The sequence below is a fragment of the Macaca fascicularis genome, chromosome 8, assembly GCF_037993035.2.
Source record: "Macaca fascicularis isolate 582-1 chromosome 8, T2T-MFA8v1.1".
Lineage (NCBI taxonomy): Eukaryota > Metazoa > Chordata > Mammalia > Primates > Cercopithecidae > Macaca > Macaca fascicularis.
The window spans coordinates 80,622,579-80,635,742 of record NC_088382.1 but is presented as its reverse complement, the minus strand read 5'-3'; the positions used below and the strand labels follow the sequence as shown (position 1 = coordinate 80,635,742).

The 13,164-nt window shown below is 36.6% G+C and overlaps 1 protein-coding gene across 1 annotated transcript in view; it reads right to left on the bottom strand.

The window, feature by feature from the left end:
- Positions 1-7,026: 7,026 nt before the first annotated feature.
- XKR9 (XK related 9) overlaps positions 7,027-13,164 on the bottom strand; it is a 54,210-nt gene continuing 48,072 nt past the window's right edge. Inside the window, exon 5 of the mRNA XM_015454945.4 lies at positions 7,027-7,722. Coding sequence (XP_015310431.3) covers positions 7,094-7,722 — 629 coding nt within the window. The 3' untranslated portion in view covers positions 7,027-7,093. The remainder of the gene's footprint in view (positions 7,723-13,164) is intronic.

Genomic DNA, 13,164 nt, shown 5'->3' with positions numbered 1-13,164 from the left:
CTCAGTAGAGGGCAGGGCTCTCACCTGCTCCCGCCCCCGCTGGCTCTGCAGAACAGGGCAGCCTCAGTCACACCTCCCCCGCTGCAGCCCACATCTTCACAGAGGCCATTCCAGATGGGCTGCCACTGTCATTAATTTAATTCTAAAATTTTTTATATAATTATTGCTATCTCGTACATGTGGAAGTAATTTTACAAAGATATAATAACAACATCAAAATCAAGTTCAATAATACTATATTGGTGAAAGAATATCAAAAACATAAAATTTCAGGGATAGTAACAGTCTGCAAAACACCATCACATACAGTATCTCACTGATTTTTCACAACAGTCCTTGGAGACATTATTATTATTATTAAATATGTAATTCTTATTTTACATATGCAGAAACTGGGACTTAAATGACTCATCATCCAAAAAATAATGTCAAATCTAGGAATCAAACTCCAGTCTTTGGACTTCAAATAAAAATTTCTACATTGCAATTGAAAGTAATTGTTGCCTCAAGCCAAGAATTAAGACTACTCAGAAAGGTGTCTAAGACTCTACTTATCTATCTTAATCTATTTTCTGTTGATTAAAACAGAATACCTGAAACTGGGTAATTTATAAAGAAACTAATTACTTCTCACAGTTCAGGAGGCTGGGAAGTCTAAGGTCAAGGGGCCACATCTGGTGAGGCCCTTATAGATGGTGGGAACTCTCTGCAGAGTCTCAAGGCCATACAGGCATCCCATAGGAAGGGTGCTGACTATGCTAGCTCAGGTCTCTCTTCTACTTCTTATAAAGTCACCAGTATCACTCCCATGATAACCCATTAATGTATTAACCTATTAATCCACTAATCCATGAATGGATAAATCCATTCATGAGGCAGTGCCTTCATGACCCAATCCTCTGTGGAAAGCAGTTTGGAGATTTCTCAAAGAACTAAAAATAGAATTACCATTCAACCCAGCAATCCCATTACTGGGTACATATCCAAAGGAAAATAAGCCATTCTACCAAAAAGTCACCTGCACTCATGTTTATCTCAGCACTATTCACAATAACAAAGACATGGCATCAACCCAGGTGTTTATCAATGGTGGACTGAATAAAGAAAATGTGGTAAATACACACCACAGAATACTACACAGCCATAAAAAAGAACAAAATCATGTCCTCTGCAGAAATATGGATAGCTGGAGGCCATTATCCTAAGTGAATTAACACAGAAACAGAAAACCACATGTTCTCACTTATCAGTGGGAGCTAAACAATGGGTACACATGGACACAGAGATGGGAACAATAAACACTGGATTCCAAAAGGGAGAAGACAGGGAGGAGGGCAAGCGTTGAAAATTTACCTATCAGGTACTATGTTTACTACTTGGACAATGGGATCAATAGACACTAAAACCTCAGCATCACACAATATACCCATGTAACAAATCTGCACATATACTCCTGAATCTGGAAAAAAAAAAAAAAAAAAAAAAAAAAAAAACCGGCCCCACCTCTCAGTACTGCCACATTGGGGATTAAGTTAAAGAATGAGTTTTGAAGAGGACAAACATTCAAACCGTAGCACTATCAAGAGAGAGTTTTTAAAGTGCAGCAACAGCAGCAGTGAAGAAACTTTCAAGTTCTGTACCAGTCTAGGCAAAAAGAAAATACAACATTTCTGCAAACGACATCTTTTCATTTTCCTCTAGTCCTTTCCTACTATCAAAGCAATATATCTAAAAGAAAGAAACTGCAAATTCCCTATACTCTGTGATCTTTATATTCCATGAAGAATATAATTAAAATATATAATTATATTTTATATATATTTTATACATTTTATTGTATATTTGTATATAACACATTTATAATATATTTTACTTTATGTTTTATATATAATTATATTTTATATTATATATAATTATATTCTTTATATTCTACATTCTTTATTCTGTTTCAATAAGCACTTCAGGTGATTCTGAGGCACACTAAAGGTTGAGAACCACTAGTCTATGAGAAGCATAGTATTCATATTTGAAGATATGAATGTATAATCATATTCTTTATGGAATATAATTATATACTACATGCTGTTTATTTTACTGTACATAACATATATGTATTATATTCTGTTTAACATTTTTTAAAAGTACTTAAGTCCCACTTTCACAAAATAAAAGGCACAAATCTTAAAACGAAGGATACCATTTAACTACATAATCATCTCTATAACAAACTAGATCTAATAGCAAAATATAGCCTCTTTCGGAAACCACAAATGGTTCATGTTAACTCCAAAGACTACTATGTATATGTGCAAATGCTCACCTAGAAAAGTCCAACTTTGAATTTATTATAATCATTAAGTGGGGCATCAGCCAGCAGAGTTAGAGACGTATTGTATATCTCTGACCCCCACAATTACAAGGACAAGATTTACAATTGGAAATGAGCATCAAGATATTGTGCTAGAAATTAATGTTTGGCTTTGGTGTTCTCCTGGCTTGCAGCAATATATAGTTGATCATATAAACCAGGGAACAAATTAAGCAGCACGTCCAATTTCTCTGTGGTTCCACTGCCCTCTAGTGGCTGTTTTGAAACTAGTTATTAACTGATAGCCTTCAAAAGTCAACGGGGATTCTCAAAGAAGGGAGGGGAGAACACCAGCATCAGCAACATCTGGGAACTTTTTTAAACATGCATATTTCAAGTCTTACCTAATGCCTGCTAAAAAGAAACTCGGGATAGGGGCCAGCAATGTGTTTCAATAAGCACTCTAGGTGATTCTGATGCACACTAAAGGTTGAGAACCACTAGTCTATGAGGATAGTATTCATATTTGAAGATGTGAATGTATATAGGTGCATATGAGTGTTCTTTTATGAAAATATTGCTCATAATTATTTTTCTGCTTTATTAAATTTCAAAAGGCCTCTTATATGCACATAATAATCTAGAAAAATCTCATAATTTAGTTGTGGAAATTTAAGTGTTGTAAAGCCATGACTGAACCATATAGAACATAAGAGGATAAAATTAATTAAGTTCATTCTATATTAAAAGTTCATTTTAAAAGCTTACTATTTAGCCAAAACATCTGACCAGGATCTTCCCCTTTATTTCTTGGCTATAAAACCAATAAGAAAACGTTTGTTGGATGGAATGAATACTTAATCTATGTTTCTGTGGGATACTTAGCATTCGAACTCCTTAGTAGATGTATAATATATTATTTCCTACCCTTTTTCCCATTACATATATTGTTAACGGGATTGTTCAAGCTAACAGAGACACAATTCCAGCTCTACCTTGAGCTAAAGCTGGAAAATATGTAGGCTAAACGTTTTTAAAAATTATATCATAGGCAAATAAATAATTTAGGTCTGGCATGGTAACTCATGCCTGTAATCCCAGCACTTTGGGAGGCCAAGGCAGATGGATCACTTGAGGCCAAGAGTTTAAGACCAGCCTGGCCAACATGGCAAAACCCAATCTCTACTAAAAATACAAAAATTAGCCAGGTATGGTGGTGCACACCTGTAGTCCCAGCTACCTGGGTGACTGAAGCACCAGAATCACTTGAACCCAGGAGGTTGAGGTTGTGGTGAGCCACGATCACACCACTGCACTCCAGCCTGGGTGACAGAGCAAGACTCTATCACAAAAATAATAATTTTTAAATCATGCATAACTTAGCATAGCTCTAGGTAACCTATTCATCAGATAAAGACAGCATGGTTTCACAAAAAATAAACTGGATTTGAGGTGAAAAATCCTGAGATTTGATCTGTGTGAACTTTGGCAAATTATTTAAACTCTATGAACCTTGGTTCTCCCAGTTAAAGGGTAGTGATGATAATAATATCTATATTGCAGTTTTTATCAGGGTCATTAGAGATGAGAGAGAACTAAATGTTAAATTTAAAAAGCTTTATACATCTTGTCCAAGTAAATATTACAGAAAGATTTTACTTTTGAGGTGAAGTCTCGCTCTGTCACCCAGGCTGGAGTGTAATGGCATGATCTCTGCTCGCTGCAGCTTCTGCCTCCCAAGTTCGAGTGATTCTCCTTCCTCAGCCTCCCAAGTAGCTGGGATTAGAGGTAGCCGGGCTAATTTTTGTATTTTTAGTAGAGATGGGGTTTCACCATGTTGGCCAGGGTGGTCTTGAACTCCTGATATCAGATGATCCACCTGCCTCAGCCTCCCAAAATGCTGGCAGAAAGACTGGCAAATATTACAGAAAGATTACTGAAAACGTTACAGATTAATAAGAAGGTGGGTATATCTCTTATTGCACAAATCCTCTCACAAATAACCACTATGAACTCTGGACAAAATACTGACAATTACCTGAAAGCACTTGACAGCAAAAAAAAAGCAAGCAGACACTGGAGAGTGGTCGACATCTGGAAGAAGGAATGGCACTGAGTCAGAGCAGACCCCACTCAGCACATCAACTACACAAAATCCAAATTTAAAAACCTACAGTTTTAGTGGTTTTAAGGCCCAGAGAATGTAGTATGCGATGACCACAACTGCTGAAAAATGAGGTGGAAAATCTAGGAGAAAAATAGAACCAACAGAAAGGAAGTCTCACTTCATATATTAATTCTGCCCAAATTTTAGGCTGACCTTGAACTATGCATATAAGGGAACACCCTGTGCAGCCCACTGAAGGTTAAATAAAGATTGTTTAGAGTTCAGAGCTTAAAGTTCAAGTTACTGCCTGCTGAAAAGAAAAAAAAAAATGTTCCTCTGAAGAACAAAAATAATCAAGAGGATCTAAAATGTATCAGTCATACCATCAAGGACACAATTCAAAAATAGTAGCCATATGAGCAAACGTGAAAATGTAACCCATACTCAAGAGAAAAGGCAATCAATGGAGACCAAGCAGCTTAACTTCTTTTCTCACCTTCACCCCACAAACATACATGCAAACATATACATCAAACATGCAGAAACAGGGAGCTATGTAATTATACAAGAATTATGTGCCCAAGGTAAACCAAAGATTTCCTGCCTCCTACAAGAGTATATGGTTCACACTGATTAACTTTCTCAAAGAGTAGTATAGGGGACATATTACTGAGTTTTTGCCCAGTTTTAATCAGGTTATTTAGGCTTTTTTGTTGTTGTCCAGTTATAGAAATTATTTACATACCCTTAGAAATAGACAGTTCTCAAAGAAGATATATGAATGGCCAATAAGCACATAAAAAGATGCTTAACGTCACCAATCATTAAAGAAATCCAAATCAAAACTACAAAGAAATATCATCTCATATTCATTAGGGTGACCATTATCAAAAGAAAAAAAAAACAGAATACAACATGTGTTGGTGAGGACATAGAGAAACTGGGGCATTTATGCACTATCGGTGGGATTGTAAAATAGTGCAGCCATTATGGAAACAGTATGAAGGTTCCTCAACACAACTAGCATATGATCAAGAAATCCTACTTCTGAATAGGATTTAAAACAGAATTACCATGTGATCAAGTAATCCCATTTCTGAGTATATATCCAAAAGAACTGAAAGCAGAATCTCAAAGAAGTATTTGTAAATCCAAGTTCACTGTTGCACTATTCACAATAGTCAAGAGGTGGAAGCAACCCAAATATCCATTCATCAATCCATTCATCAATGAATGAATGGATAAAGAAAATGTGGCACATACATACAATGGAACACTATTCAGCCTTAAAAAAAAAAAGTAAATCTTGTCACATGCTAAAATATGAAGCTCAGAGACATTATACTCAATGAAATAGCCCAGTAACAAAAGACAAATACAATATGACTACACTTATATGTGTCTTAGTGTGTTTTCTCCTGAATACCAGGGACTGGGTAATTTATAAAGAAAAGTTTACTTTACTCATGGTTTTAGAGCCTGGGAAGGCCAAGAGCATAGCACTGGCATCTGGTGAGGGCCTCTTTGTTGTATCATAACATGGCAGAAGGCATCAAATAGTGAGGGCAAGAGTGTGCTAGCTCAGGTCTCTCTTCCTTTTCCTATAAAACCACCAGTCCCATCATGGGGAACCCATCCTGATAACCTTATCTAATCTAATCTTAAATACTGCCCAAAGTCCCTACCATTTCCAAATGCCATCAACATACATATTTGGAGATTAAGTTTCAAACACATGAAATTTTGGGGGCACATTCAAACCATAGCAATAAGGTATCTAAAGTAGTCAGACTCATAGAAACGAAAAATTATAATTGTGGTTGCCAGGGACTTGGGAAAGGAGGAAATGGGGATTTGTTCAATAAATAGAGAGTCTTAGCTTTACAAGATGAAAAAGTTCTTGAGATCTGTTGCACGAGGTGAATACAGTTAACACTGGTGAACTGTACATGCAAAAGTGATTAAGATGGTAAACTGTATATGTTTTTACCATAATTTTTTAGAAATAAAAACAATTTAAAAATATGACTTAGATACAACTATTCTAGCACAAATAGGAATAATATAATTATGTTAAGAGTGCGTTAATTCAGACAAGCTAGGAAATCAGTAAATAATGAAATGTCAAACCTCTCAAATGCATACCAGTTCTCTTTTGTACTTATGAATTGGAGATTTCATGGATGAAAGCATAGCAGGTGCTAAAAATTTGTTTTCTTCTTACCCTTCCTTCCCTTTTCCTCTACTCAACCTGTCCCCAACTGCAAATATATGCACTGAAGACAATAAAGGAAAAAATCATAAAGTGTTCTGCTTTTCTCTTCCCTTTGCAGTCCTCCACAACAGGTACAGTAGTATTAGTTCAGGAACAAGGAAGAAAAATAGGAAGGAAGCTCAATTCCAGCCTTCTCATTATGAAAACCAGACCATTTCTTACATTTCAGGCTCAAGATGGCAGCTCTACCAGGCAGCAGAAAGATATCTGAGTACGCAAGATCTTCAAAACCAAATGAGAAATTAATTTTAAAAATAAAATACTACTATGTACCTCCTATTTCACAGAATTAATTTCAAATTAAAAGTGGCAAAAATAAGAGACAATACACTCACATAATACACATTTTCTTTACTAACCAATGAAATAAAATATAAGAAAATATATATCATAAATGAATAGCTTATTCCATTAGGAAATATCTCATTCTACATTCTCTTAGAACTGGTTTTCCATCAATTTCATCACATTTTGTTTCTTCACTTCTGTTGGGGTGAAAAGTCCCATAATAAACAATAAGAGAAAGAATTCCAAGAAGAAGAGTAAGAACTATAGTGATACTGATAGGTATAAAATAGTCTGAATTAAAAATAGTGAGAGGGCAAACCCAGAATACAATCAATATGCCCAAAGTGCCCAGTACCCTAACAATATAATAACAAGACATTGGACACTTGGTATTCTGTCCCTTAATATTAAAAAACGTAAAGATAAGAATGAATCCAACAACAATCCTGTATAAGAATTCCATACTTACAGAAGTACAAAACTGGGTGTTCTTTTTAAATGCCCATATTACACCTAACAACCAAAGAAATAACAACATAAATAAAGCAATCTTAACATTTAAGAATAGTAGAAGTACAACGCTGAGCATCCACGATAATAATGTAAAAAACTTGTAAAAGAGATATGTGATTTTGGGACATAATCCATTAAGAAGCTTCTTGTCAGGTAAGGATTTTCTTAAAGCTACTTGATAATCAACAGTTGACCAAGAAATAGCACAGCAAGAGACCATGGTAGCCGCATCTACAAAACAAAAAAATAAAAAAGATATTGTTATAGGAATAATAATAAAATATTAAATTACTATATCCCATACATGCTATATCTACATACACACACCCACAAACACGTCAGGTACTTTACTCATCTCATCTAATCTTCTGAAGTAGACATTAATACATCATATATTACATATGAGGGAACTGAGGCTTGGAGAGATACACTGCTTGACCCAAGCTGCGAAGCTAGCAAGTTGCGGAACTGAGATTTGAACCTGATTCCAAAATGGATAGATTTATCCACTATATTAGACTGCTTTATTATGATTTTTTTTTAATTCATGGGAAAAATTTTATTGAGCAACTGATATGCTCTGTGAGTTAAGAGACTACACTTATAATCCTAGTTTTTCTAGGTTTTTTGACTGCGATTTTAGGCATACACCCAATTCACTAAAAGATAATAGCTTCAAGCAGGGGTAAGGGAAGGAGAAGAGGAGGGGTAGAGAGAGAGAAAGAGGGTTAAACAGAAAATTTAATATGAGATATTAAACGAGCCCAACTTCCCATATCCTGAAGATATTGAAACAAGTGAATGAGTATGTTCTAAAACTTACAAATTTCTGTAGGATTTACATCTCCACCCCATTTTTTTCTCAACAAATAACAGAAAAGTAAGTTAATTGCCACTTTGTTTCTTTCTTTCCTTCTTTTTGAGATGGAGTCTCACTCTGTCACCATGGCTGGAGTGCAGTGGTGCAATATCGACCTCCACTTCACAGGTTCAAGTAATTCATCTGCCTCAGCCTCCTAAGTAGCTGGGACTACAGGCCCACACCACCACACCCAGCTAATTTTTGTATTTTTAGTACAGATGGGGTTTCATCATGTTGGCCAAGCTGGTCTTGAACTCTTTACCTCAAATGATCCACCCAGTTCAGCCTCCCAAAGTGCTGGGATTACAGGCATGAGCCACTGCACCTGGCCTACCTGGCCTACCACTTTCTATATAATATGATTGAAAGGCAGACTTACAAAAATTTATCTATTGATGAAGAAAATTAGGACAGGACCTTTACAAATGCATTTGCATGCTCTCTTGGTTTTAGCATACACCACTGTACCTCATTAGTCAAACTTTATTGGAGACTGATGTGAGTAACAATAAAACTCCAGTCTACTGCAAAGAAGGCTCTGCATGAATTACTCTTTCTCTATTGTAATTCCCATCATGATAAATTGGTTCTGTCCACACAGCGGCAAGGTGAACCCACTGGGTGGTTACAAATCTGGGGCCTCATCCAGCAATGCCCTTGTGACTACCAGCACATGGTTCAGTAGTCCCACTCTGGCAATGGATCCAGAGGCCAGCCCAAGTGGCTGCCTAGTTCTCTTGGACTGGGGGCTGACTCTGCTACTCTTGGCAGTGCTGCCCACCCAATGTGCATGGATTTAACTATAATAAAGAAATAGTCCTGGTAAGACATCCCATTACTGTAGCCCCCTCACAGGGTATCTATGGCTCCATGGCAGAGTGTCTGTAGCTGTAACCCCATTACAAGGTGTCTGGTTTGGTGAGTATCCTAGGCACTGCCAATGCCTCCTTCCTTCTCCCAAATGGTTCTGTAGCCCCATGATGGGGTGTCTGTCCACAGCCCCATTGTGGGGTATCTGTTTGTAGCTCCACCATGGGATGTCTATCTCAATTCAGGTCCTTCGGGGGTCTTGGTTTGTCTATAGCCCCACTGGGGGGTGTCTGTCTCGGTTCAGCTCCTGGGGAGTCATGGTTGGCTCTCCCTAACTAGTAGGAAGTCTTGGTTCAGGAGACTTCTCCTCAATCAGAAAGATTTCAGGGAGATTTCTCAGACTGAGAATAGGAGGATAGTTTGGATGAGATACTCTTGGAGTTCTTGATCAGGAATCTGATTTGGAAGGCCTTCTGTCCTTCTTGTCTTAGCGTATGTTTGTACATGTGGAGGGGATCTCAGAAGGAATTGTCTACAGAAGTTCCACAGTCCTAACTCAGAGAACTTTCCTTGTCTGGTTACATTCCATGAGCCTGAAAGAATGCTCAACAGGCCTGTCTCAGGGTGACTATCCACTCTTCACCTTGCCCAGAGACCACCCGTTGTGAATTACCATTCAGAGGTCATCCTTCCCCACCTAGAGTAGATCAAAGTCAACAGGGGACCAACAGGAGAAAGTTTGAGCTTTGACAGGTTGATATTGGATGCTGAATGAGGTGACTGGTGTCTGTTTTGTTATGTGTATTTTGCTAGAATGGAAAATGTTAATTCGGTTCCCCATGCAGCCCATTAGGCAACATCTTGCAAAATTGAGAATCTTTTGTCTATGATTCCATAAGACAGAAAAAGTGGCTTTTGTAAAGTGGCTGGAACCCCACAGCTATGGCACATCAAGCAGGATCATCAAAAGTTGCTCCATTCTTCTGGAAGCTGCAGAGAAAAGGAACCTGGAAACCTGGTATGCCAGCAAAAAAAAAAAAAAAAAAAAAAAAGCATATGAAATTCTTACCAGCCAAGTTTCTGGTCTCTTTCTCGCTCCTTCTCTATGTGTGTATGTAAATGGTAGACATCACTATTTGTCTCCTCTGCATGAGTCTGATTGATAGAAAAAAGGATTTGTGAAACTAGCCTTAGGCTGTAGCAAATCTGGTGTGCTGTGTGCTAAGAATTTGTCTTTCTGTGTTATTCTGTAATAGGTATCACAAGATACAATGAGGGTTTAGGGCCCCTATAAGGCTGCTTTTCAAGCCAGCCCCAGCAGGCTGGTCATTTACAAACTTTGCTGTGGGTCCCTGAAACCAATATTGGATGAAATTTCTCTATCTTGTTTTGTGTCCTTAAGAACTTAAACCTTGCAACCATGTGGGGATACTTTCCCTTGGTTTCTGCCATCCAGAGGACAGAAATTTTACGGTTCATATCATAGCCCTAAAATTATCTTAAGCAATCAAGAGCCTTTGCAAGCTTGAAATTGACTGCTCTAGCCTTCTGGGAAGAGGAATAGAAACTGCTCAATGCCGTGTAGCTCAGCAGCTAAGGCTTTGTTTTTTGACAATGGTAGTCCAGATTCAATTCTTGGCTTCCGGAATAATTTCTCTCTGGTTTATTATGTGTGTAACTTTGCCACATATTAAGGTTTTTTTCCCCTCAACAATCACTTCTGATTTCCTGTCTTGAATTTTCCTTTCTCTGAACTATCCTTGGGGAGATTATAAATCTTCTTTTTTAAAAAAATGCTTACCATCTCTTTAAAACACTTTATGCATCCATAGTTAAGTTATAACCTTAGTTAAAAGTTATTAATTTCATGTGGAAAGTTACTTGTGGTAGAATTCAAAAGCCAGAAATATTGGCTCTTCTGGCTAGAGTCTGGTAACAAGAAATTTAAAAGAATTTTTCTTTAGAAAAAAAAGAGCTCTATGGAGAAAACTATAAAGGGTTCTAAAAAAGTTTCAAAAAATATTACCTTATGGTCAAACTAATTTAAACTATATAATTTATAATATTTTATTTAAAAAACTAGCTTTAACATTGAAGATGCACTAATGCAAACATGAAATTTGGTTTTCTCATTTGAAAAAGATTTGTATGTAATATTAAAAGATAATGAAAGGGGGTTTTTTGCCCCTTTGGGTAAATGGCAGGGAAAAAGGGGGAGGAAGGACAAGATATTAGTTGGCCTCTTGCTATCTCCATTGGGTCTTGTTTGGAAAACTAAAACTCTTCTATCAGAGTAAAGGGTTTTGCTTTAAAAATATTTTTTTTGAGTTACCACCTCAGATAAGTAAATAAACTGTGATCCCATTTTGTGATATCCAGTGTTTTATGCCTTTGATATCTGACAAACTTTCCAAAATCAAATTATAAAGTATGTCACTTTCTGACCTAATTAATCCTTTAGACATTAGGTCCCCTGAAGTCCAAAAATGATGTGTTGGCTTATTTGGTATAAAAATCATACAGGAAGCACTGTCAAATTTAAAATGGTATTTGGCTTTCTTTGGGCTATATTTGTGTAAATGTGTTATAGGTATATGCTCCAAAATTATGTGAAACTCCTACACTTCTGATATGACTTAGTATATGATATCATTAAGAATTATAATTATGTTAAATTATTGTGTGCCACAGAGGTAACACATTTTCTTGTCAATTGTGTCTTTAACTATGGCTGCCTTAAGATTTTTTGTCATCCATAGGCAATTGTTGCCTTATTTTGATCCTCTTTAAATGGTGGTTTCCTAATCAGCTATAAAACATTGACAGGTGCTCTTGAATGCAAGTTTCTTATAATTTTGGGGATTATGACATTAGAATAAAGAGAAAAAACTTCCAAGACTCCCATGGAGAGCTGAAATATTCATGAATATCAAGCAGAACAGGAGTTAACTGAACTATTAGAAGACTAAAGTAATCTTTTTCTGACTTTTTTGCATAAAACATTGCTGATCCTTTTTGTTTCCAGAGCCAAGAAAACTTTTGAGCTATTTACAGCTTTTAACAATTTAGTAAAATATATTCCTATGAACAAAATTTGGAGCATATTTGTTTCTCTACCTAATTTATCCAGAATTTGGAAACTATTTGTGAGTATTCTCAACTTATGGCAGTATAGTTATTTGCATAAGTGCAATAAGAATCTGTTTTCAACAGGACACAATTGGAGAAACTGGTTATTTTACCAAGACTTTGACTGGAATGGCATACTTTCTTTAAATAATCAAGGTTGACTTATAGAGCCAATAACAGCCCCTAGGGAAATCTGGCCTCATACTCTGTCTACACAGTCCCTGTACAAGGTTCCTGACCTGTGGTAAGTAAAGAATGTCACTTTCTAACAGGCCTAGGAGCCCCAAGTTATCCTGGGACCTCAAGAGGAGAGGAGGGCCCTTCTCTTCCTTTAGTTATTCACATTTCTGCAGCATGCCTGAATTCCTCCCTAGAAAATAGTCTTTTCTTTTTTACCACATGGCATGGCTGCAAATTTTCAAACTTTTTACATTCTCCTTCCTTTCAAAATATACGTTCCAGTTTCAAGTAGTTTTTTGCTTATGCATATGAGCATAGCCTTTTAGAAGCAGGCAGACCACATCTTGTATGCTTTGCTACTTACAAATTTTTTCCACCTGATACTCTAAATCATCACTCTTAAGTTCAAAGTTCCACAGATCCCAGCTCATAGGTATTTGAGGTACAAGCCCATGGCTGGGCTCGGCTTTAAAAAAATCTTATCTGAGATTCCCTATGGAACAGAGTTCCACCAAAGCCAATTTTAAAAAGCCTATGTGAAAAATAATCTTGCTGCACTGTACGCAATAATCAGGCCAATTACAATAAGACTAAAGTTCATTTTGTAAACAAATTAGTTCTATTTTCATTTGTTTTTCATAAAAATGGGGACTGGAGAGAGAAAAATTATGCTTCAAAAGAAAAAACTATAG